The following is a 25737-nucleotide window of genomic DNA, read 5'->3' on the forward strand; positions in this document are numbered from 1 at the left end:
GCTTAGCTGTAAGCTTCGATCCCAGCGGGTCCGGTCGCTCTCCAGCCGCAGGCGGAGTGACTCAGATGTGTCTCAATGCTACGTAGTGCTGAGACACAGTACTACGTAGCATGTAGAGCTCGTTTCAGGGCATGTTTTCCGAAATGGAACGCTCACAAAAAAACAGAGTTGTCTCCGTTTCACAGTTTGCGTGTAAGCCGGCCCACCAGAGACCCAAATGTACGTGCGCGAGCGCTGAACAAGCGGGTTTTTGAATAATAGGTCCCCTTTAAATCGGAATTCCTCCGGATAAATCAGGTGGGATTTCAACTGCGTGCGTGTGTGTGAGCAGTCTGTAGGTGTGTGTGTGTTTGTGTGTGTGTGTGTGTGTGTGTGTGTGTGTGTGTGTGCATCGGAACTTGTACTAAAAGCATTAAACATGAGTGTCACACACAGACGCTGTGTATCTGTATTGGTAGTGGTGACTCTCTGCTCTGTGCCTCACCCGCAGGTCAAGTGCTGTAAGTACTGGCCAGACGATACCGAGATCTACAGGGACATCAAGGTCACGCTGATAGAGACCCAGCTCCTGTCCGAGTACGTCATCAGGACCTTCGCCGTCGAGAAGGTAGGTGAAGATGATGATGATGATGACGGGGATGAAGGTTCCTTATTCGTCGCACGGCACACGCACCACAACACATGCACTCATGCTCCGACGGAGACCCACGCACACACACACACACACGCTCTCAAATGGTGGCCGGTGAAATGAGATCTTCTGACCCACCCTGGCCTGTCCTTGCTCCGGGGGGGGGCAGCGTACACCGATTTTGTTTGTACCTGCCTCCTGGTCCCCCCTCTCTACCCCGCCACGACAAGAGACCGTCACAAGCCCCTCACGGCCCCAGACCGAAATAAGCACGCAATGGCGAAACAAATTAAATAGTTAGTTCCTGTTAGTTAACCGCACTGACCTGTCCAGCTTCTTTTTTTTTTTCTGGGAGTGTTTCCTTGCCAAGATGGAGGTTAAGACTGGGGGTTGAGACTGTACTGTGATTAAGGGATGTAGAAATACACTTGACTTAACTTTGCAAAGCAGGGATAGAACCTCATGACCCTCAACGGCGTGGGACAGAAGCAGATAATAGGAAAGCAAACAAACGATCGGCCAAGCAAGCCCTTTCTGGCAGTGTTTTTTCAACACTTTGGCCTCTCTCTAATAACAAGAGTTAATACAACAGCTCATCTGATTTACTGCACATTTTATTTAACCCCTTGGCCAGGCAACGTGCCTGGTGTTAGTTACCCACTTGAGGAGGAGCTCAAGTCACCCGTCAGACTCTATTACAAACAGCAACGTGTCAGAAGAACAAGTCTCAGAGTCTTTTGTCCAGCCAGGAGATTGGATGCACATCTGTATGTCCCCAGAATAATAATGTCACACAAGAAAAAAAAAAGAGAGAAGGAGAGAGCCTGCGCTCGCACTGGACCGCACTGGCCTCGAATTGCACTTTGTCCCCAGGTAATGGAATCTTTGCTCAGCGCTGCCTCCATTGTGTCCGTGCGCCGTGTCTCTATATTCCACGCAGCGCTGCGTGTTTACCCACCTTGAACCCTGACCCCTACCCCCACCGGCTCCGGCCGCATCCCCGCAGTCCGTCTTTCTGTGTGCATCGCATAATAACCCTGTTTCCGCAGAGAGGAGCCCACGAGATCCGGGAGATCCGACAGTTCCACTTCACGGGCTGGCCGGACCACGGCGTGCCGTACCACGCCACCGGTCTGCTGGGCTTCATCAGGAGAGTCAAGTCCAAGACTCTGTCCAACGCCGGGCCCATGGTGGTCCACTGCAGGCGGGTCACTCTGCTTACACTATCGACTACTCGTGAGAGCTTGAATTGCACAGGCCCCTGCGCAGGGCCAGATTTCTACTGAAGGAAAACTCCGGTATTTTGTGACCTAAGCTGTGTTTTCAACCATTGGCAGTCCAACACCAGTGTTTGTGGTCGCCAAAGAATTTGGTCTCAATTGCCGACGTGATTGACTGGTTGACTCCCAATGTTTGAAACATAAGCTTTCGGGTTGAAAAAATACAGGTAATATTGTTTCCCTTTAACTTTACTGAAACCATGCTTGATTCAACAAAGGAACACGCCTGTTTAACTTTGACTGAAAGTGTGTAGGGCCCTTTGCCTTCCATTCGGTTTCGCTCACCGGTCCCTGATTGGTTCCCTACAGTGCGGGGGCGGGGCGGACGGGCTGCTTCATCGTGATCGACATCATGCTGGACATGGCTGAGAGAGAGGGCGTGGTGGACATCTACAACTGTGTGAGGGAGCTGCGCTCCAGGAGGGTCAACATGGTCCAGACAGAGGTGACCTAACAGCTCATCTCGTGTTTATCCAGGAGATATTTAAGCTGCTTTTAATAATCAATGGTTGCAAAGCAAGGGATGTGTTGATTTGCAAACTGTAGTGTGTATCCTTTGTGGGAAGAAAATATGAAATATCAATATGTCATTTCTCACAAGGCTTCCCAAGCAGCGTTTGCACTTTTTTCCAACAATCAGTTTGCAAATATCAGCAAAATTGTCCAAATATGTGGATAGTTCACATTGTACACCACACCGCCAGCCACAACTCCATCCAGGTTTAGTAGAGTATGAAGGCCTACATTGTTCATAAAAATCTGAGTTCTGATCCGTGGACTTTATCCCCGGTGCAGATTTCAGGGCGCGCGATGTGGTTTTGTCATTTCTGAAGGAGCCCCACAAGATCCTCAAAAGAGACATTTACGTATTGAGAAAGACTTGTTGAGAACCCTAATATTTCCCGGCGAGATCAGCGTGAGGCCTTGTAAGCGAGAGCGTTGGAGCGCCCGGCTCGGGGCTTCCGAAGGACGCCGTGGCTTTCCTTTTCTTTTTCTTTTTTTTTTTTTTCTTTTTCTTTTCCAGCGCAGGAAGCGTTCCATCTGGAAGCGTCCGTAGTCCCGCTGAATGCATCATTTCCCCGTAATTCCATTTAAATCACAAGCGTCATTGGACTTAATGGGCAAATGTTTCATCGCTGACGTGCAAACTGGGATTTGAGCAAAGCAGGGCGAGCCGACGCCGCTCGGCCTGACTCAGTCCCTCCTCAGGTCCGCTGACCTTCAGACTGTTTTTCCTCGCCAGTGTTGTGTGCGTGTGTGTGTGTGTTTTGTGTTTTGTGGCGTGGTGTTGGCGCGGAGCCTCGCCCTCTGGCCGCGCTGCCGCTCTAACGCGCTTCCTCGCCGACGGTGGAAATGGGGGGGGGGGGGACAAAAAAAACCCAAGATGTTTTGTTTTGCTGTGGTTCCGTCGTCGCACTTCAGATTAAGATCCGTCGATCGATGGTTTCCAGTGCGGGGCCGCCGTACCTTCTCCGTGACCCCCCCCTCGCCCCAATGCTAATCGGGCCCCGGGGTCGAGAGTTCAGGGGGAGCGGCGAGAGAGGCGGATGTTTGACTTATCAGATGGGAAGCGCGTGTTATCTCTTTTTCTCTCTCTTTTTTTTTTTTTTTTTTTCCCCCTCTAAATCTGTAAATCAGTGACCCCTGTTCGCACATGTGTACGTGTGGATTGTGGTCCAAAGTGACAAGGCAGAGTCAGCTGAAAATGTCACTTCGGAACGAATTTGCATCAAAAACCCCGAGCGGTGTCAGGCTGTCAGCTGCTTGACGGAGTGGCGGCGAGAGACGAAAAACGTGTCTCCGCCCTCCTTGATCAGAAAAGAATGGGTTTTTTTTTTTTTTAGTCCGTCAGAGGATTCACCGGAGGAGGAAGGCTTACGTTTGTTATGGACACCGAATTATGATGATGTGATGGACGATGAAGAGGTCGAATGGGGTTTTGACGTTGATAATCACAGCCCCACGAGGGTGTTCAGGGTTGGTAGGGTCTCAGATGAACTTTTCTCTCCGCGCTAATTCGCTAATAATTACTACAATCAGCGATACTAATCATCTAGACGAGTGTTTTTTTCCAGACATCTTAAGGATGTGTTTATGATTACCATTGAATCCCATTATGAAACCATGATGGAGTCATAGTTGCATGTCAAAACAAGACCACAGTAAATGAACAGTTTAATAGGAAAATGCACCCGTAATTCCTCATTATATGCAGTCTAACCGGCAAATCATGGTCGAAGTCCCGAGGATGAACTAGTGGTCTTACTATGATGATGATGATGATGATGATGATGATGAAGATGACGATGACGATGTGATGATGATGATGATGATGAGGATGAGGATGATGAAACCCATGAAAATAAACCTCTTGAATCTTGAATCTTGAAGATTTTAATGATGAAATGGGTGTTTGGTGAAAATTGTAATTCAATTTATATAAAAACAATAATACAAGTAATAATTAATAATATGATAAGGGATAAGTGACAGCTTACATAGAAATATGTCATCTATGGAAGAGAGAATTAAAAAATATATTGTATTTCGATAATGAAAAATCAAAATTACGAGATTAAAGTCAAAAATACAATTACAATCTTGAGGGACGGAAGTCAAACTTTCGAGATCAAAAGTGAAGTACGAAGTACGAAGAAAAAAAATCAACTTTTCTCGTTGAAATTTTGATTTTAATCTTGCAGTCATACTTTGTCTTCGATATCAAAGCCACTTTCTACTTTTCCACTTTTTTTTATTTCCACTGTATTTTCAGAAACACTGTGTTTTTTGTCAAAATTCACGCTGATTTTAATCTCACAATTTTGACTTTAATCCCATAATTATGGCCGTCATTCTCAAAATACAAATAATATAACTAAACATCAAATGCAATCCTTTGTGATTTTATCCTAAATGCGACGGCACTTTTTGACGTTGTTTTGTTATATTCGATCTTTTTTCCAGGAGCAGTACGTGTTCATCCACGACGCCATTTTGGAGGCGTGTCTCTGCGGGGACACCACCATCCCAGCCAATCAGCTGCGCTCCGTCTACTACGACATGAACCGCCTGGACCCACAGACAAACTCCAGCCCCATCAAGGAGGAGTTCAGGGTGAGTGCTCTCTCCACTGCTGCTGGGGTGTCTCTAGGATGTTATGAGAGATACTAAATAGCGGAGAAATACCTTGAGAAGAGCATTTCAGTTGGATGGGATAAGAGGTTATCAATTGACAGAACAGTTATGACCTTGTACTGTCAGTTATAATAGGCTAAACAGTGCAAATTAAATGGAATATATTAAGCATATAAAATAAATGGTAGATATTTATTTAATTGGGGTTTGCTTTGCCGTTTTTTAGTACAATATATGTTTGTTGTTTATCATTATGTTTCAGTGTATATTGCCATGTTTTTATTATGTACATTTAACTGTTTTATTGCATATTTCACATTTATATTTTCACATTTTCCCATACTGTATTGCCATTTTCATTGTTTATATGATTTATTCTATTGCTTTATAATTATTGCCTTTTTCATGTGAGCTGGGATGAATATCTATCTATCTGTCTATCTATCTGTCTATCTATCTGTCCGTCTGTCTGTCTGTCTATCTATCTATCTATCTATCTATCTATCTATCTATCTATCTATATATCTATCCATCTATCCATCCATCCATATGTACACATATAGATAGAAGGGAATAGTACTTTTACATCAGACTATGTTAACTTGTGACCCACCATGGCTAAAGTACAAACATGTTGCATAAGTGTAATAAGTAGTGCAAAATAATAACATGGAATAATAATAGTACTCCTAACTGTATGGTTAAAAAGTCAAGTCAACTGGAAGAGAAAAAAAATGATTCTGAAGAGAAATGAGACCCAGTGCGGTTAAAGATTGTGTGCGGGAAAAGATTAAAATTAATTAATACGAACAATTAATACGTATAATAGTAATTAACATGCTGATCATTTAATTATATATTAGAATATTGGTTTGCGGTTTTTTACATCAGCATAATCTACATTTTTCTTTATAGTTTATTGAATCTTTTTTTTTTTTTTTTTTTTTTTTTTTCAGAATAAGCGTTCTAGTGAATGTGGACCTATTATGCTCCTTTTTATACAAGTTAATACACTGATCAGCCACAACATTAAAACCACTGACAGGTGAAGTGAATAACATTGCTCATCTGGTTCCAACGGCACCTGTCAAGGGGTGGGATATGCGAGGCAGCAAGTGAACAGTCAGTTGTTGAAGTTGATGTGTTGGAAGCAGGAAAAATGGGCAAGCGTAAGGATCTGAGCCACTTTGACAAGAACCAAATTGTGATGGCTAGACGACTGGGTCAGAGCATCTCCAAAACAACAGGTCTTGTGGGGTGTTCCTGGTATGCAGTGGTGAGTACTTACCAAAAGTAAGTGGTCCAAGGAAGGACACCGTGTGAACCGGCAACAGGGTCATGGGCACCCAAGGCTCATTGATGCTCGTGGGGAGTGAAGTCTAGCCCGTCTGGTTCGATCCCACAGAAGAGCTACTGTAGAGCAAATTGGTGAAAAAGTTAATGCTGCTATGATAGAAAGGTGTCAGAACACACAGTGCATCACAGCTTGCTGCGTATGGGGCTGTGTAGCTGCGGACCGCTTAGAGTGTCCATGTTGACCCCTGTCCACCACTGAAAGCACCTACAATGAACATGTCAGCGTCAGAACTGGACCATGGAGCAATGGAAGAAGGAGGCCTGGTCTGATGAATCACGTTTTCTTCTACATCATGTGGATGGGTGGGGTTAGGCTCCGATACGATGGAGCATCTTTGTGATGTGCTGGAACAACAAGCCTGATCCATGGGGGCCCCACCTCACAACTTCCAGGACTTAAAGGATCTGCTGCTAACGTCTTGGTGCCAGATACCACAGGACACCTTCGTGTGTATATATATATATATATATATATATATATATATATATATATATATATATATATGTATTTATTTGTTTGTTTGTTTGTTTGTTTGTTTATTTTTTGCTGAAAATACCACTCAGATTATGCATTTCAGCCATTCTTACATGCATTGTGTTCCTGACCCTCTGTTTCAGTGGGTGGAGTCACCCTCCTGAGGCTACGAGTTACAGTATGTGAGCCAGTGGGGTTTGAGCTTGGCTTCCGGGTTTTGTTCTATTTGCCCTGTAACTTTCACTGATTTCACCTTATCGGTCCACAAAAATCTGTTTCTCAACAAATTAGAGGTGAGACATAAGCAATCCAGTTGCTGAATCTTCACTCATATTAGATCTACAAGACCTAATTTAGAAGTTTCTTCTCGATTTTCGTTGCCGTGCTCCAAGCTTGTGGGGGAGACACCGTACCAGAACTCTCGCAAACATCGCTAAATAAAGCAAAATGAAATAAAATAAATACAACAAGAATTAAAACACAAGATTTGTTTTGGTTTGTTTGGAGAAACGCACAGCGGATGGGATGGAGCAGATGACCCAAATAAAAAAAATTGTGACAAGCTGATGTCACTTTGGCCACGTCTGATATGAACATCGGACGTTGCAACATTATATTTATGACAGAAGATAAGGAAAGGCATTATTAGTCCCGTTTAATCTATTTATTATATCTGTGCACTATCAGTGACACAAATTATTTTATGATGATAATTATAACTAACCTACCCTTATACTGACAAAATACTGACAAGATAAACAGAAACCGTTACAAACTATTTAACAACACCCAAAAATCATGCGTAACACTTGCATACGACATTTAAAACAATATTTATTAATAAAATTGAATAGCATAACTCTTCAAGTCAGTCAATGCACCTCAGGCGATGTTGCGGGGAAATGCAAAAGTAATGTAACGGGTAGTGTGACAAATTACTTTCTAAAGGGAATAATAAGTAAAGTAAGGCATTACTTTCTTTTAAGTAACGGGTAATGTGTAATACAGGACTTTTTTGAGGACCAACCCCAACACTGCCAGTGAGATACTTGTTGTCAGTCAGCTGCTCCCAGTTGTTTTCCATTTGGCCTTTTAAAGATGTTTTTAGTACGCTGCTTTATCTGTATCTGAGTGTTTTATCTGTATTTTTGTTTATTTACGAAAAAAAAAAATCATAGTTGATTGATCTACTCATGCCTTTTATTATCAGATAAATAAATTGAAACAACTTATCATACTATAACAGTACTCTCATAATAATACACTATTTCAGCATCAGTGGCAAGGATATAAACAGAAAAGTAGTGAAACTGGATTTTAAACTTTAACCTTATGCCACAGCCTGTAAATTAAAGATAAGACATGAATACACTTGACAAAAGACTGAATATAATGAGGAATTAAAACATACCTGGCAACCTGATATCCCCACTGACAACCTTACCAAGAATAAACCTTTTTACCTTCTATTATGACCACCTCCGTCTCTGACCTGTCTTGTTTTAAAAACTGTGTGTGTGTGTGTGTGTGTGTGTGTGTGTGTGTGTGTGTGTGTGTGTGTGTGTGTGTGTGTGTGTGTGTGTGTGTGTGTGTGTGTGTGTGTGTGTGTGTGTGTGTGTGTGTGTGTGTGTGTGTGTGTGTGTTTTTTTGGGGGGGGGGCAGACGCTGAACATGGTGACGCCCACGCTGCGGGTGGAGGACTGCAGCATCGCCCTGCTGCCCCGAAACCACGAGAAGAACCGCTGCATGGACGTGCTGCCACCCGACCGCTGCCTCCCCTTTCTCATCACCATCGACGGGGAGAGCTCCAACTACATTAACGCCGCCCTCATGGACGTAAGGACACACACACACACACACACATTCTTGTATTGGTATCAAAGTGAGATTCGAGTAAATACACCTGGTTAGTGAGGACCCGTGTTCCTGGAGAACTTCTAAACCAAAAACTTGTCAATTCGAAGACCAGTCTCCTTTAATACATGTCAGTTAATGAAAAGATCGGTCAGGGGCGGAGGTCATTTAAATTGAAGGTTTAAAGGTTTATTGTTTGTAATATGTAACCCACAGCAGCAAATCCCGCATTGTCGCACATTTCAAAAATCTCCACAAGCCACAAATAAGTTGAAAAAACGTTTCTAGAAGAAAAATTTGTTTTTTTCTGGATTTGTGTTCCTTTGTGGGGTTTTTTTATCACTCAACGTATTTTCCATACCGAGTTTGATTGAAAAATAGTGTAAAAATCATAAACCGTGGAGTTAAATATTCCTGTTAGATTACATGAGGAAACAAAGTTCACTTACCGAGACGCTAAACAGAGCTGAACAATGCCAATCAATGGTTTCCTTTAAAGCGACAGTCCAGGTGAAGATCATTCCTCCATATTCCATGTGAAGTCACAATGTGAAACTGATAGAATTCAACCTTTAAATCATACTACTTTTACACACACACTGAGACATCATTGTGGAGGGGGGGTTTACCAACGTATACCACCGAAAAAGTCACGCTGACGTCACATCTGTAAAAAAGCCGAGGATCCTTCGGTTTCACTTCTCTGTGAAAACTTTCATCTCGGTGTTGTTATGGATTACGAGAAGGTGGGAGAAGATCTAAATCATATTACAGACCTTAATCTGACTAGTGCGACAGATCCAAGTCTGTGTAAGCAGCGCATACTGGACTTCATTTTCCGTGATGATAGTCAGTTCTCTTACAGCGATTCTGAATCTGATACTGCTGTTATCCCGGACTTGGAGAACATTTCGAACGTATTTCAACCTGATTGTGTCGATAAAACTGAACATTATTAAGAAACACCGGCTGAGAGCGACGAAATGCTCGTCGTTGTTACAACGGAAGAAGTTGATGACGTGATGAAGTCCGTTGAAGTTGGTGATGCAAATTATGAACAAGTAGCAATGGACAAGATGTTCAACATTCCCTCAAAACACAAGAACAATGAAGAGATTGCCCCATTCAGTAGGGTGTCAAGTACCCATGTGGCTGTGTAGGTCCTCCAATCATTTGCATTCTGGGAGCTGGCTGAATGAAGCCAAGTGTGGGGGAAAACTTTGAAGGTGATTATCTCAGAATCACAGTTTGCCACACCCTTGTCATTAACAAGTCATAGCTTTAAAAATATTTGCTTGATTTGCACAAGTGACACCTTGTTTTGAAGCTCTGATTCTTCAAGTGATGCGGAAAAAAAGTCAAAAGCCTCCAAATGTACTTCAAGTCTGCGGTGGGTCACATATGTGGAGCTAACTGAAGTTTATTCAAAATGGACATCAGCTGATTTGAAGGGGGGGTTAAGCTGTACTACTAATTAATACACAATATGTCACAAGATGTGCTTATAAATTAAAAATCCCATCTGTTCCCAGGTTAATTGCATTGATCTGTATGGTCATTTAAAAAATGACAAAACTGGGGTTTCCAATTTTATTTTATGGTACAGACTATGCTCTGGATGAGGACCCAAAAATTGTAATAAAAATTAAACCTTACTGACAAAAAGTGCAAATATCCTTACAAAAAACTCCCCATAATTGGTGAGATTTATATGTATTTTTATTATTATTATACATTTTTTTATTATATTTGTATTTATTATTGTGAATTTCTTTCCTTCTAAAACCCCTTTTGGTAACACCTGTAATAAAGACGTACATTTTCTTTTCAACTAAAACTCTCACAAACTGCAACAAATTCACCATAATTTATATGAGGTTTATATGTATTTTTTTTGTTATTATTTATTTTTGTTCTTTTCTGATGGTTTTTTTCCTTCTAAAATACCCTTTGGGAACCCCTGTAATATAATAACGCAATTTTTTCAAAACTCTATCTCATATTTCAGGCATATTATCATGCATTCTTATAAATTATATTGTCTTATCTACCCATCATCATTGATACACAAATAACTGTTGTGTATCATAACATGGTGATTTACAATTTCCTGACACTGCGCTCCCAACTTAAAGACAAAAACTTGATATTATCACCTCGTTCTCCAGTACTACATACATTCTGGGATGTTTGGTTTTATTACCCTTGACTCTCACTCCCTCTGTCTTCCTTTAAAGTATACTCCAATTCTCTTTCTTCTCTCGCTGGCTGTCTCCTCTCTCTCCTCTAGAGCTACAAGCAGCCCTCTGCCTTCATAGTGACCCAGCACCCGCTGCCAAACACAGTGAAGGACTTCTGGAGGCTGGTGCTCGACTACCACTGCACGTCCATAGTGATGCTGAATGATGTAGACCCTGCCCAGGTACACCCACCACACACACACGTACACTCCCACAATTGCATGCATTTCCAATAATACACAGCAACCAACACACAGATAAATTCACCCACTTGCATAAGCACACACATTGATACACACTCACTCACACACATACGGATGCATTCAAACACGTGTTCACACACAGACTCATGTGCAATGTCATTCAGAAACACATAAATGCTTGTTTAAAAAAAATGCTTTCCAATGTTTTAAGAAACTATTGTCCACGTTTTTTACAAGCAACAGTCTAAAACAAAATGTATTATAGAACTGCCAACTTCATTATTTAGTTATTTATTTATTCATTTATTTTTTTTAAACCTGAACTGTCAGCATGCTCGGCATACAACAGAGTATTTTTATGCCATTGCGTCTAAGACAGAGTTAATTGGCAGGCGGAGTTCAAATTCTCAACCTGCAAAGCCACTCTTTATAAGCATCAAAACCGCTGCAATAACTCTGTCCTGTGGACGACCTGTGGGATGACAAGAACACAGCTTTCTGTTACACAACACCGCCACAATCCCCCTTTTTGGAGAACGATCTTACCATGCTTTGGTCGATATACAACTAATCATCATTACTTCTCCAAGAGGGGGAGAACCACCGCGGGTGAGACAAATAAATATAGAAGCAAACAATAAACTGTAAACTGTAAATGTACTTGGAAGAAGAGACACAACATAGAAACAATAGACGACGATTCAAGCGATGATTGATTGGTATTAACGGGCCCAGAGGTGTGCCAAGACACATTCCCCACACAATTACACCACCACCACCAGCCTGGACTGTTGACACAAGGCAGGTCAGGTCCATGGATTCATGCTGTTGGCGCCAAATTCTGACCCTGCAGTACCATCTGTGTGCCTCAGCAGAAATGGAGATTGATCAGACCAGGCCACGTTTTGGTGAGCCTGTGCCCACTGCAGCCTCAGACTTCAGTTCTTGGCCGACAGAAGTGGAACCCGACGTGGTCTTCTGCTGTTGTGGCCCATCTGCCCATCCACGTGTTGTGCATTCTGAGATGTTTTTCTGGCATGCTGCAACCGAGCGTTTCGGCCACATGGCGCCGGGCACTTCCTCTTTCTGCCTGAATACAATTAACGTTGTTTCACCAAAATGACACGGGGACTCAACGAGCTCGAATTCAGCGACTCGTGCAGGGCCCAGTTGCGGCTTGAAGTTGAAGCGCAAAGAGTCTTTAACGAAACGTAAAATAAACAACCACAAGACAGGGAATACCATCTTCCAAAAAGAGAACCTAAGATCAGGAACTAGCAAGCGGTATGTTGGAACACAGAACAAGGTGGTGGTGGGGAACAAAAACAGTAGGGGTGACACACAGGTAGCAGGAGGAAACGCCGAGGGCGCCTGCTGGCCAGGTGAGGTACTGCAGAGAGAGATGGCGAGAGACAGAGAGGGGAGACGAGCGCTGTGTCTAAAATGGCTGACTCCATACAGTACTACATACCACATGTGTATATATTGTATCATCCATGCTCCTTTAGTGTGTCAGTAAAGAGTGGATATGCTACGTAGGCCCTCCGCCATTGTTTGTCGTTCTCCGTCTAGATCCTCCGCCTACCGTTGTCCTTGTGACGTGTCGCAATGCATTATGGGATGTTCATGCCATCATGGTGTGCAGTGTTTGCGCACCACGATCGATATAGGACGTCCTCTCGTTGCTTTTCACAGACTATTTTGATGCATAGTATGGTTTTTGGACGCACTCAACACAAATGTGGTGACACCACCACCTCACACACCTTTGCACACTGTCGCGTACAACAAAGCGCCCCCCAAAGCACCGCCGCCCCCCCCCCCAAAAGAGCGTTCTAAGAAATTTATAAACAAACACAGACTGCAGATGAAGTGCGTTCCCTCCGACTGAAGACACACAAAGGGGACAGTGTGGGAATTAGGACCGCGGAAACAATCTCTGAGTTTGTTCCTGTGTAATGCCTCATACCGAAGAGAGAGCGAGCGGTTCTACCTGACACACACACACACACACACACACACACACACACACACAGAAAGAAGGAAGTATGCGAGATGAGATGGGGGAGGCACGCAGGTAGGTGGGTGAGGTGGGTGAGGAGGGTGAGGAGGCCTGTGGAGGGAGCTCTTTGGGTTTCTCAGCCTGAGGCTCTGTCATAACACCCCGGATCAAAGCCTGCAGCCGGGCTGCTGCACCCCCAAAATCATATTTCACCACAGTAACTTACTGACAGGCTGTAAGACTGTTTGACTGACTAGATGGATGGGTGGATGGGTGGATGGGTGCATATGTGGATGGATAGTGGGATGGATATGTGGATGGATGGATGGATGGATGTATAGTGGGATGATGAATGGATGGGTGGATGGATGTGTTGATGGATGGATGGTGGGATACATGGAAAGATAGTGGGATGAATGGATGGATGGATGGATGGAGCTTTTCATTCAGTATTCTCACTGTAGCTAGGAAGTCAGCCAGCCAGGCAGCAGCATTGCAGGTGGGAAGCGAGGGAGAGAGGGAGAGAAGGAGGGAGGGATGGAGGGAGGCGGTGGAGGTAGAACAACACCCCTGTCTCTCCATTACTGATGAAAAGAATATCTCAAGTATGAGTAAACAGCACTATACTGCTGTTGTACTGTAGTGAAATGACTGCAACCACAATAACAGCAAGTTAGCCAGAGAGACATGTTGTCAGCGTGTTGACGTGGGTTTGGTCAGATTCGAGATTTTGAGCAAAAAGTCCTTAAACTGGCTGAGATGCGATAATGATTGAAGAGCACATTTTAGAAGAGAATGCTCTTTAGTGATCAGATGCTTTGAGTAGCGGAGGTTGTAAGTACTACTCATGTACAGGTAATTCCTATACAGTATGTAATCAGTTACAGTCATGTCATCGTTATAGTTGTCGTTGGAAACAGAGGCGAATCTGCAGCTGGGCCTGGTTGCCAGATTGCCCACCCCCCAAATAAATAAATAAATAAATAAATAAAAATAATAATTCGTTTAAATATTTAATTGTTTTTCTTGGGAAATTTTTAGATTTGATTCGATTTTGGGTGACCGGGCCTCGTCTGAAGGAGCGGTCGCAGCAGGATGGTCGTGAGACCTTTGTTGGCTCTGGGTCTGGGAATGAAGGAGAAGCGGCCGCATCACGGGCCCCGCGCAGTCCGCGGGCGCGGCCACCGGCTCCGCTCCGCCGACCGACGTCTAAAGAGCCCATCGGGACACCATCGGATCTGTCGGCCATGGAGGGACCAGTCACCCAACCAAAGTCTGGCGACATTTCGGGCTACTCCACAGCAATTTGGATGGGAAGCTCAAATGGATTGAATATAGTAGAGAACGAGACTCAGGGGCATTTTCACACAATATGAACGACGGCGTCGCAAACACGGCCATTAAGGCTACGTTCACACTGCCAGCCTTAGTGCTTGATTTCGGATTTATTGCTCGGATGCAATTTTCTCGTTTGGCTGTTAACATTGTTTGTTTGTTTTTTAAATGTGGCCATAATAATAATAATATAAAATTCACAACATATTTACCATCCCTGCTCTGTATATGCTGCTTAACAGGCGGCCACCATGGTCCTATGAGGTTCGATGCCATCTGTGCTTCAGTGCCAATTTTCACCATTTTATCACTATTCTATTTATAACTTAGTTCTTATACTTATAACATAGTTTTTCAAGGTTAATAGTAATTATGAGAGCATTTTTGTCAACATTTGTAACGCCTTTTCTGAGTGTCAAGTTTCTTTTGTAGTGCGTTTTGAAAACCACCATGCCCCGTTCAAGGCCTCGCTACCTTCGGATGCTGTGACAGTAATTTTGATTCTAATAATAATAATAGTAATAATGTCAAAATATTATTAACAGATCACTGGAAAGTCTGGATGTGACACCCCTTATAAATGGGCTTCAATTGCACCGGCTCTCTGAAGACGATCGCGCAGCACTGCTTTTTTTTTGGGTCTCCGTGCAGTTTGTGAATTGGACGTTTTTCTGCAACAAGGCTCATTCGCATAGAAAGGGCCGATTTTGCACGAGACGCTATTTGCGTGGCAGCACAAACAGCGGTGTGTTTCACCGTTTGTGGGTGCTTTGTGAATTACCGTAGACGATTGCTTTTTTCACTCATTTGCGGCCGCAAAAGTCGCTTTCCGCCCCTCAGGGTTGACTTGTATACCTTTCCCAGAGACACACAGAGAGTTAACAAGAGATGGCTGCAAAAATTGGAAACGTCTCGGCGCCTGCGACAAACATCGGTCTGGCAAGCTGAGCTAAGCTGGCACGGTACAGGGGCAGACCGCCGCGCTGCGGGACGGTGTTGAACCAGCTGCACGGTGATGCCCCGCCATTTGTGGAGCGATACCCCGGCGACATGTTATAGTTGCCTTGGACATTGCTATGCTGTGCGCCAAGCTGGGCACAGAGAAACAGCGGTCGGCCTCAATAAAGGTAATTCCTTGGAGCTATTCGAGATCATGTCAAAATGTGATCCGGAAATTGAAAATGGACCAGAAGGAGCTGCCACGAAATGCCACGTTGATGAGCCACCCGCGTTTCACAACGAGCTGCTCGAGGCTGCAGCATCAATTCTGCATCATAAGATAAAGTCTGAACTGCATGAACAGTATTTGGCCGTGCTTGCGGACGAGTATAAAGATATAGCCAAACGTGAGCTGGCTGCTTTTTGTATATCTGATTCATTCATGGAGGGGTCATCAATGAACAGACGTGAAACCACCGACCACGGAGTTGTCCGCGCAGGGAACATCGCAGAGGATTCTGGGAGTTCTTGGACCACTCCAGATGGGGCGTCGGTCGTGTCAGGTCACAGGGGTGGGGCTTATCTCCCTCCGAAAGAAAATTTTTTTAAGCCGTTCACGCGCACTTGCAATTCACACCGGCTTGATTCGGTGCTTTGCACTGCTGCATGTTTGCACCTTTTCTGATGTTGCGATTCAAATGCTCAACTTTCTCATTGGGGCCCGGAGGCACGCCGGGTACATGGACGATACGAAAGGAGACGCATCCAAACCCTCGGCGTACGGAGCTGGAACCATCGTGCGAGGCTGGATGGATGGAGCTCAGTATCTGGGGCCGGTGCATAAGATATTGCAGTTGCAACATGTATTACTGGAGGCTCCGGCTGAATATTCCGAAACCAGCGGACGAACTAAAATAGATGCGGAGCAGCTGTTGCAACAGAGGCAAACGAAAAAAAGTTCCTTTTCATGCTTCGCACCATTTTGCAGATTGTTTGAGAACAGTGATTTTTGCCACAACGGGGTGGCGGAGCGACACACTATGTGTAACAGACTGGATGTCTTTGATTGAAACGTTGAGAGCTTGCGTCTGCGACTTTTCCGGGGGAGGATTCGAGAGGGTGACTTTGATGAAGTTCTCAGACTGACAGAAGAACTGATGGAAAAGCGGGAGACGGCTAAACGGGACGCGGGTGCTTCTCGCGGACGCAAGCTGCCTTCAGAGTTTCACAAATCTGTTGTCACCACAACACCGGGGGGAAACTTGGGCTGTCAAGCGTAATGATGATTTATGGGCCCTGTGGAAGTGTGCTCTAGACGGGCAGATAGCGGAGCCAAAGCGCCGGGTTTGAAGAGGACACCGACGGCATCATGAGGGCGTCGGCCTCTTCCGTACTTTTGGCGCCGGGGACCCTTTGAAGGGTCCGTGACACTTGTACGGGATTCAAATCTCGGCCGCTGGACAGAACCGCGTTCGCCCCGGCGGGTCGGCGGGGAATGGGAGCGGGCAGAACTTCCCCGCGCTAATGGAAGTCCTGGATAGCCGCCCTGCGGACATTTTTCCAAATATGAGCGGCCTGTTTAAGGGCCATCAAAGCCCTCCCTCTAATGTCCCGCGGCGTTGGGGGGGGGGGGGACACTCTTTCCTCCCCAACAAACCGCATCCAGACGCGCCTGAGATCACCCAGGCTCACCGGACGCCCGGACAACTCTGACAACTTTTGTCTTTTGGAAGAGAACTAATTGACACTCGTTACGATGGCATGATCAGCCTTTTCGGTTTCAACGCCCGGAAGGCTCCGCCTCGTGTGGGGTGGTTGCGTTGGTAGCCGTATGTACGCCAGCGTTTCCTTTGTATTCACTCTGGCCCGCCGTGGCGTGTCACGGTTGCGGTTTCCGTGCGGAGGTTCCGAATCGGAACGTTAATACCTCGTTCAATTTGTGTTTATAGCTTCTCTCATTGCCAGGGTTATGCGGCATTTGTTATTACCGTGTTATTTCCTCTTTTATGTGTCGACAGCCATTCATCTGACTGGCTCATTGAACCGCCTGCTTTATTCTGACATGATAGAATGACATCAAATTCACTACCGCTCCACCAGCCCCCCCCCCCCCAATATACCTTTTTATACATATCTAAGCCTAAAAAAAACCACAGCCCCATCCAGATTTTCCCATGTGTCATTAGCCACGTACTGTATCCTCCGCTGGTTGGAAATCAAGATTTTTTGGAGCTCGTAAACCAGCCCACCGCCATACTGTTCAAAACCGCCGGAGCAGAAAGTCAATAACAGCACACGGAGGGAAATGAATTGCACTGCAGCGAGCCGTGTTTGATCACCTGCTCGAGCACAAAGAGCGACGGACGGCGTTAACCTGGGACGCGGAGAGAGAGAGAAAAAAAAAAGAAATGACACAAATACTGATCTGTGGAAGAATAAGAAGGCTCAAGGTGTATCTATTTAATTTTATTTCGGTTCACTTTCTGGATCCGAGGGTTGAAGTGATTATGGCCCGAGGTTCTGACTGGAGATGAATTGAAGGATCGAGACGTGTCCACCTCTGGTGCGGCGAGATTCCTCGTTTTCGATCAAATATTTATCCAAACCAAAACCCTTTGATTGGATTTTTTTTTATTTCTTATATATATATTTTTTTTTTCCCTCCGCTCCTGAGTCGATTCGCCGCATTCTTAAAAAGAAACGAAAAAAACACTTAACACTGGGCAAACACTCCTGTCCTTCGGCATTGCCGTCACATCTTCAGGATTCTGAATGCTCCTTAAACCTCCCGACCCCGCACGGCGGCTTCAAACGTCTCGTACGAAATAAGAGAAACCCACTTTGTTGCTGTCGAACGCTGATTCCAAACTAATAGATCATCCCTCCTTCCCTCTGTTTTCTCTTTGTCCCATTTCTCTCCTCCATCTGTCATCCCACCCGTTGGTCGTCCATGTCTTTGTCCGTCCATCAATGTGTGTGTGTGTGTGGGCGCGTGTGTGTGCGTGTGTCTGCGTGTGTGTGTGTGTGTGTCCGTGCCTATTTTTTCTTAGTTGTGCCCACAGTATTGGCCCGAAAACGGCGTTCACCGCCACGGCCCCATCCAGGTGGAGTTTGTCTCCGCCGACCTGGAGGAGGACATCATCAGCAGAATATTCCGGATCTACAACGCAGCGCGGGTACGGTCCGGGGCCACTAAGGGGGGCAAAGCGGGTGCAAAGGGCCACAAAGCCGCAGAGAGCGGGTGAAGGGTTTCGCTTTTGAACTCCATAGAATAAAACTTTGAGACTAATTTTATTCCACTCGTCCCATTTGTTTGACAGTAAGTGTGACTCTTCGCACCTCCCACTCACGCGCATGCGAGCCTGTTCAGCTCCCAGGGAACGACGGAGCCGTCCGTCTGTTCCACGTTACGGGGCAGAGCGGCTGGTCGCCGTCGCGCAGCAGTTCCAGCGTGTTTGCCGCCTGGGGACGAGGAGGAGCGCCCCCAAATCACCCCCTTTTTGTCAAAGTCCTCACAGGAAGTTCAAAAGTCGAGTCTTGATTTTTGAACGTCCCCTCCGTGCCCGGGAATTGCATTCTCATGTACGCGTGTCAAAGTTCCGGTTTATTTTTGCACTTAAACAAAAGACTTTGAGGCTCAAAATTGATCGAACCGAGCTCTCTGGATCCGCTCCCCATCAGTTATGCTCGAGCTGGTGTTTTGTCCTTTTTCCTCTTCAATCAAACTCCTCTATTCGTCTATTCGTCGTTCAGACGTCGTTGGAAACGGGACCTTTGCGGCGCACCGCCACGCTGCGGGTTAAGAGGGTTCTCACCTGCGGTCACCCCTCTAAGCTCCTTACCCCGAAGGAAGCAGCCGGCCCGGGGTTTGTCCCATAATCACTCCTGATTCTAAACGCGCGATAGCCCGCAGCCAGCGGCAGACTGCGGAAACGAGGCGTGGAGCCCGTTGAGTGCGATAAAACATTATCACGCGCGCTCGCTGACGGGTCTCGTTGAAGCATTGAGTGTGTTTGTGACGGATTAAGGGGAGCCGCCATATTTCTTCGCCCCCTTGTCTCTCCCCGGCCGCTAATTACGCCCCCCGAATCTATCATACTCGCCAATTCGAATCTAGTCTCAAGAAACCGCTCGTGGCGTCGTGGTTTCACTCCCCCCGTCTCTTTTTTATCTCAGCGTCTCTTCCTGAAGCAGGTCAAGCCCCGACGCTTCGCTCCATCCGATTGTATCTACGCGTTTGTGTGTTAGTGATTAGCGTCCGACCCTGGGCGTGTGTGTGTGTGTGTGTGTGTGTGCACGTGTGTTAACCTGGGTTTATCTGCTCTGACCTTTCGCCTGCAGCCCCAGGACGGCTACCGCATGGTGCAGCAGTTCCAGTTCCTGGGTTGGCCCATGTACCGGGACACGCCCATGTCCAAGCGCTCCTTCCTTAAGCTCATCCGACAGGTGGACAAGTGGCAGGAGGAGTACGACGGTGGAGAGGGACGCACCGTGGTACACTGTCTGTACGTAGCACACGCACATACGTGCATGCATAAGCACATGCACGCACGCACACGCACGCACACACACACACACACACCTCAATCCCGCCCCAACAGAAAGTTTTCACTCGCCAGCCTGGTGTTAAAAGAGGAAACATCTCCACCTACTGGTGGAAAAGCATTGCCGCACCCTAAAAGCCTGCATGCCGTGAATGCCATGGCTCATTGCTCGTAGTAACAAAGTACAAGTACACCATTACAGTACTTTAGTACATTTTGTACAACAAGTACAATATGTTTATATACTTATTAATTAAGTATATAAAGTTTCAGAGAATTACATCTTTTAAGGGGGGGTGGTAGCTCAGGAGGCAGAGCTGGTCGTCTTGTAATCTAAAGGGTAATTTAGTGTGAGAGTATTTGTACAGAGTATGGAGGGAGGGAGGGATGAATGGATTGATGGATAGAGGGATAGATGATTGATGGAGAGATGCATGGGGGGTGGATGGAGGGCAGGGGGGAGGGAGGGATGGATGAATGGAGGGTTAGAGGGATGGATCGAGGGAGGGATGATGAAGGGATGGATGGATGATGGATGGATGGAGGGCCAGATAGATGGAGGGACAGATGGATGGATGGATGGATGGATGGATGGATGAATGGATAGATGGATGGAGTGGTGGGTGGATGCATGGAGGGAGGGAGCTGTGGATGGATGGAGGGAGGGATGGATGGATAGATGGATGAACTGAGCTTTGACACGGCCCCTCCCTCACAGGAACGGCGGCGGTCGCAGCGGGACGTTCTGCGCCATCAGCATCGTGTGTGAGATGCTGCAGCACCAGCGCTCGGTGGACGCCTTCCACGCCGTCAAGACGCTGAGGAACAACAAGCCCAACATGGTGGACCTGCTGGTGAGCGCCTGTGTTTGAGCGCCATGCACAAGGGAACACAAATTCCAAAACGTGCCGGTTGTTCCCGTCGTGTTTGCCGGGGTTTCATTGTCAGGCTGCTTCTCTCTCTGCTCGGACGCCGGGTTGCCGCTGTGTTTCTCCGGTGGAATCACTGCCACAAAGTGTTGACACGCTCAACGTGTTTGACGGTCAATTTGGTGGAGCTCTGCGCTCGGTGGTCCGCCGGTACGGCCGCAGGGTCTCGGGCTGACAGGCGCGTGAGGTAATGACGGGATGGGTTCAAGCAGGTTGGAAGGAATGACAAGGACTCTTTAAATAAATAGTACTTTCACTCCCCTCTGACTCGGGCTCGGCTATTATCCTTTCACCACCTCGAGCAAGACGTCAGCTCGGCTTACTTTTTTCGGAATCTGTCAGAAAGAATCGACAGTTATGTGGTCGCACTGACGTGGTATCTTGACCCTAACCCGGAAAACGAAAGCTGTTTGCGGCCGTTTCCGCAAAATGATTGATGAGGTTCTCAACCTTGGTGTCTTGACCCCACATAGGGTCACTAAAAATGCACATGGGATCCTGGGAAATTTCAAAGACCGATATATTGATATTTGATTCGAATTTGAAAACGCATCCCGGAGCCTCGATCGGACACCGAAATTCGGCTTTTCACAGCTTTTCTTCATTGTCGTTTATCGTATTCGGTGTGAAGCGAGCTCTTGTACTTGGCCGCCTGGCAGTGAATCCCGCTCTTCTTTCTTTTTCTCTTTTCCTCACAGGAACAGTACAAGTTCTGCTACGAAGTGGCGCTGGAGTATCTCAACTCTGGCTAAAAACCCAGATCCCGAACCAGAAACATTGAGGTTTTTCAGACTTTTCACGAAAGGAAGCAGCAGTTCACACACAGAGAGTGTTCTGCCCCCGACTGGAGGGGAAGTACATCCACCCCAAGCCCCCAAACACACACACACACACCCACCCACTTTGAAGCGGCGGTTAAAGCGTGAGTGTGGGCGGAGTTGTACAGTGTTCATAGCACAGACGTTGTGTCAGCACCAGCTCAAGACCCCAAACAGGAGCACAAAGACTTGACTTTTCTTCCGTCGCAGTGACTTTGTTGATCCATCCCTCCTTCCATCCATCCATCCATCCTCCCACCTATCTATCTATCTGCTCTGTAAACTCCCGGGCTGTCTTACGCTCCTGTGGTCGTGTGCTTGTTGCCTTGATCCGCCCTCGGACGACGCGTGTCACGATGCGGTTTTCAGTGGAATGTAACACTGTACGTAATGTAATGTGTTCATTTCATCCATCTTTACTTTATTTTTTTTTTATTTTTTTTATTGTTTTTACATTCAATAACACCACAGACGGTTCCTCGGACATTTTAAGAGTCCAAAAAGCTACTGTAAATGTTTCTAAATGTCCTGTATAATTATGACCTTATAGATAACTATTGCATTCAGATGTTGTTTTTTTTATTTTTGTTTTGTTTTCTTGGGTGTGGGGGTCTACAGTAACATCCGCTTACTTTATTTCCTGTACAGGGGTCCAAAGCTTTATTTGCACTTCCATGTGATGCTTGTGCATATTGTACATAACTCTGTAGATTATTTATTCAATGTATGTACTCTTTTGTTTTGTGTGTATGTGTGTTTGTTTCGCAGTAAGTGACAATCATGTTTTTTCTGGGTTTCGCTGGTTTTAATCAATTGTATTTGTGCGCTTTCTTTTGTCGTTCCGTCATCTCGTATGACAGAATTGGTTCCATTGTAAAGAAAAAAAAAAAAGGTATATAAAATGCATCAACACTATAGACATCCGCTCCCTGGTCTGTATCGTGGTCGGAGGGGTGATACTGCAGCGACATCCAGTGGAGAGGTGTGGCATAGCAGGCTAAATCGTGTACAAGGCGGGGCGGATGCAGTGCGATCTCTCAGGGTGTTTGTCCGTGCTCTGCGGATGAGCCGAACTCACCTTCAGTGGCCGTTTAACAGAGCTAATAGTGAGTGTGCACAAAGGAGAATGACTAACCCCATTGATCACACAGGACAATGAACCACTGTCTATAGAAACGGATCAGTACGCGGTTTCTGTGCTGAGTTCGGTGCACGCGGGTTTAGGTTCCCACACCAAATGATTGACACCTTCTAGAGAAATAAGCGTTGAGTCGCGCACTGACAAACCGAATACATTTTTTGGGGGTTTGTTTTCATTTAAAAAGTGGACGGATCATTTTCGGAGCTTTCAGACACTCGCTAACGTCGACGCTTGACGCTTACTGAGTAGAGCTGTTACTGATGCGGTAGCAGCTTTTCCCTGCCAGCCAAGACGTTATTTTATTTTTTTTAAACTCCATTCGACTTAAAAAGTTATATTTAGACGGTAAAAATGTATTTTATTTTAATGAGAGCTGCCACAATCAAGCTCACTTCACACCGAATCCGCACTCGGATCCTCCCGACTGGTGGCCGTCGGATGAACTGCGCCTAAGTTTTGCGTCGCAAAATACAGTATGTCAGGGAAAATAAGGAGTGCCCGTTGTTTCCAGGACAACAGCGACTTGTTTGGTCAGCTGGACATTTACCATGTTCCACGAAGGACAGTTTAAAACTCCCTAAATTAAGTGCTTGCAATGCGCGGAAGGAAATACACGCAGTTCTGCAGAAATCTGACTCTCCATCGGAACGAACAGTTTTGTTCTTGACGTTTGTGGGATTGGGTGTGAAGTGGGCTTCAGAGCACATGTCTGTGGATGGAAAGTCAACGTCAGGATCAAACTGGATTAATTAAACCGCAGGGCAACGAGGGACGGAGACATAATAATTAACGACTGCCCACCAGATTAACTGTTTGAGATAACATTAGGTCTGTGTTATTAACAGCAGTATTTTTTTTGCTGGGTTTTTTCCGCAGCCTTCAAGTTTCCTATTCCTGCGGTTTCTCTCCCAAAGCAGCGATCAAACAGGCCTCCCGTTGCTTTAATATAATTTATTTCCTAATGCACGGGGGCAGGCCACTCCCGAAATATTAAAAAGGGGATATGTGGGAAGTCTAATGTAGTTAAATCAGTGTGCTGCAGGATGGTCTCTCTGGATATTTCATCTCTTCCCCAAGCAAATCAAGATACTGGAGAATGAGTCAGGCTTCGGACTCATTTTTACTTGATGCCGCTGTGAATTTAATTTACGGAGATCCAGCAGGAATTATCTTAAAAGTCTGGAAACCCATATGGTGTTTTTAACAATGAATTACAGTTTGAGTGGAAACAAATATATTTGTGTTATCCTAAACAAATAGGGCAGCGTCAAAGCTGCTTGTTGTGCTGGCACAGTCCATGGCGATGGATTAAAACGAAAACGAATCTCATTAATGAGAAAATAATCACTATTTCAAAATAATCACAGTGATTGGCTATTGAAAATATCCTTTTCCCTGTCACGGAGAGAATAACCACCAGCAGCGACTGTCTGCGATTAAATGTAGAACAAAGACAATTCTATGTTCAATTCAATTTGTTTTTTTGCTTTATTTATTCTATTTTTTAACTGGTGAGCAGGCAGGGCATACCACACAGCTAAAACCCATGATCGGGTAAAGGCCCTAGAAAATTAAAAAAAAACGTGCCTACATGAAAATCAAAAATATTTTTTCACCCTTAATGCATCCAGTGAGATTGAGTGTTTAAAGAAATGCCCATTATACAATCACACTGGCTTGTATTGTCTGTCGATGGGTCAGAAGGATTTGGAGAACGGAGAAGCTTTTTGTCTTTGGCTTTAGGCTGTGGACCCCATTTGAGGAGATTGTGTCTCTGGGACCCCAATTTGAGAAGACTTTTGAGACATAATTTAGTCCCAAACTTCCAGGCCTGTTTAGTGCAGGAGATAACTGTGAGACTATGATCAAAACAGTCATTATTGTATGTTCTCTAATGGTGCTGACGTCTTGTTAATTAGATCATGTTGAAGTTGAACTTTTAATCATTTTTGCTGTGGAGCCCCTGGGACCTCTTGAAGGACCCTTGGGGGGGGGGGGGTGGGTTGTTCCCGTTCTCCCCCCCTGCAGGTAGGAACTGGTATTACACAGAAATGTACAGTATGTAGTTAAATAGTGTCTGGCCGGTAATGTTGGAGTGGCATTGCCAACCAAAGAGGAGAGAACTGCTCTCTGAAGATGCCCTTAAAAAAATGTTCCATAATTCAGCATCTCATGTCAGGGCAGTTCTCTTTATCCCTGTAAATCCAGTTGAATTTGGTCTATAATCCCAACACAACCACCAAAAAAAACATTGAAAAGGAGTTATTGGAACAATTTAAAAGAAAGCTATAATTTCTTAAACCTATGTATATATATTATATATATATATATACATATATATATATATATATATATATGTATATATATATATATATATAGTAGGTGTTCTCAACCTAAAATGTGCATCTTAATTTATATTTTTTTTTAGTTGAGAACCCCTAAAATATGTATATATATATATATAAGTTTGAGAAATTACAGCATTTTTTTTGTTCTTTGATCCACTGATTATTTTGAGTCTATAAAGTGATACACAACAGCATCTCAATGCCAGAAACATAGAGCACTTGGGGTCTTTTTGCCCCCTGATTCTCCTGTTTTTATTATTATTATTTGCTTCCTGTGTGTGTGGGGGGGGGGGTCTCCTGGACAGGAGTACTTTTTTATTTTTTATTTTTTTGGCACATCATTACTGGAGCTGTGCAGGTTTCATCTTGTTCCGTCTCTCAGGAGTCTCCAGCTGGTCGGGGCCACGGGGCATACAGAGACACACACCGGGGATGGCTTCATGTTTCACCGCAAGACTGGCGGTGAATTATTCCTCTCCTCACACATGGTGCACACAGCACAGGGGG

The 25737-nt window shown here is 45.2% G+C and overlaps 1 protein-coding gene across 1 annotated transcript in view; it reads left to right on the forward strand.

Moving 5' to 3' along the window:
• LOC307238363 (receptor-type tyrosine-protein phosphatase mu) overlaps nucleotides 1–21692 on the forward strand; it is a gene marked incomplete at its 5' end in the record, with an annotated part of 194768 nt that extends 173076 nt beyond the window's left edge. Inside the window, 10 exons of the mRNA XM_080011296.1 lie at nucleotides 491–607; nucleotides 1681–1835; nucleotides 2221–2356; nucleotides 4876–5025; nucleotides 8540–8713; nucleotides 11022–11153; nucleotides 18501–18626; nucleotides 19792–19955; nucleotides 20713–20848; nucleotides 21622–21692. Coding sequence (XP_079867422.1) covers nucleotides 491–607; nucleotides 1681–1835; nucleotides 2221–2356; nucleotides 4876–5025; nucleotides 8540–8713; nucleotides 11022–11153; nucleotides 18501–18626; nucleotides 19792–19955; nucleotides 20713–20848; nucleotides 21622–21675 — 1344 coding nt within the window. The 3' untranslated portion in view covers nucleotides 21676–21692. The remainder of the gene's footprint in view (nucleotides 1–490; nucleotides 608–1680; nucleotides 1836–2220; nucleotides 2357–4875; nucleotides 5026–8539; nucleotides 8714–11021; nucleotides 11154–18500; nucleotides 18627–19791; nucleotides 19956–20712; nucleotides 20849–21621) is intronic.
• Nucleotides 21693–25737: the final 4045 nt, after the last annotated feature.

This window comes from Zeus faber (genome assembly GCF_960531495.2).
Source record: "Zeus faber genome assembly, chromosome: 12".
In the NCBI taxonomy this organism is placed as follows: Eukaryota; Metazoa; Chordata; class Actinopteri; order Zeiformes; family Zeidae; genus Zeus; species Zeus faber.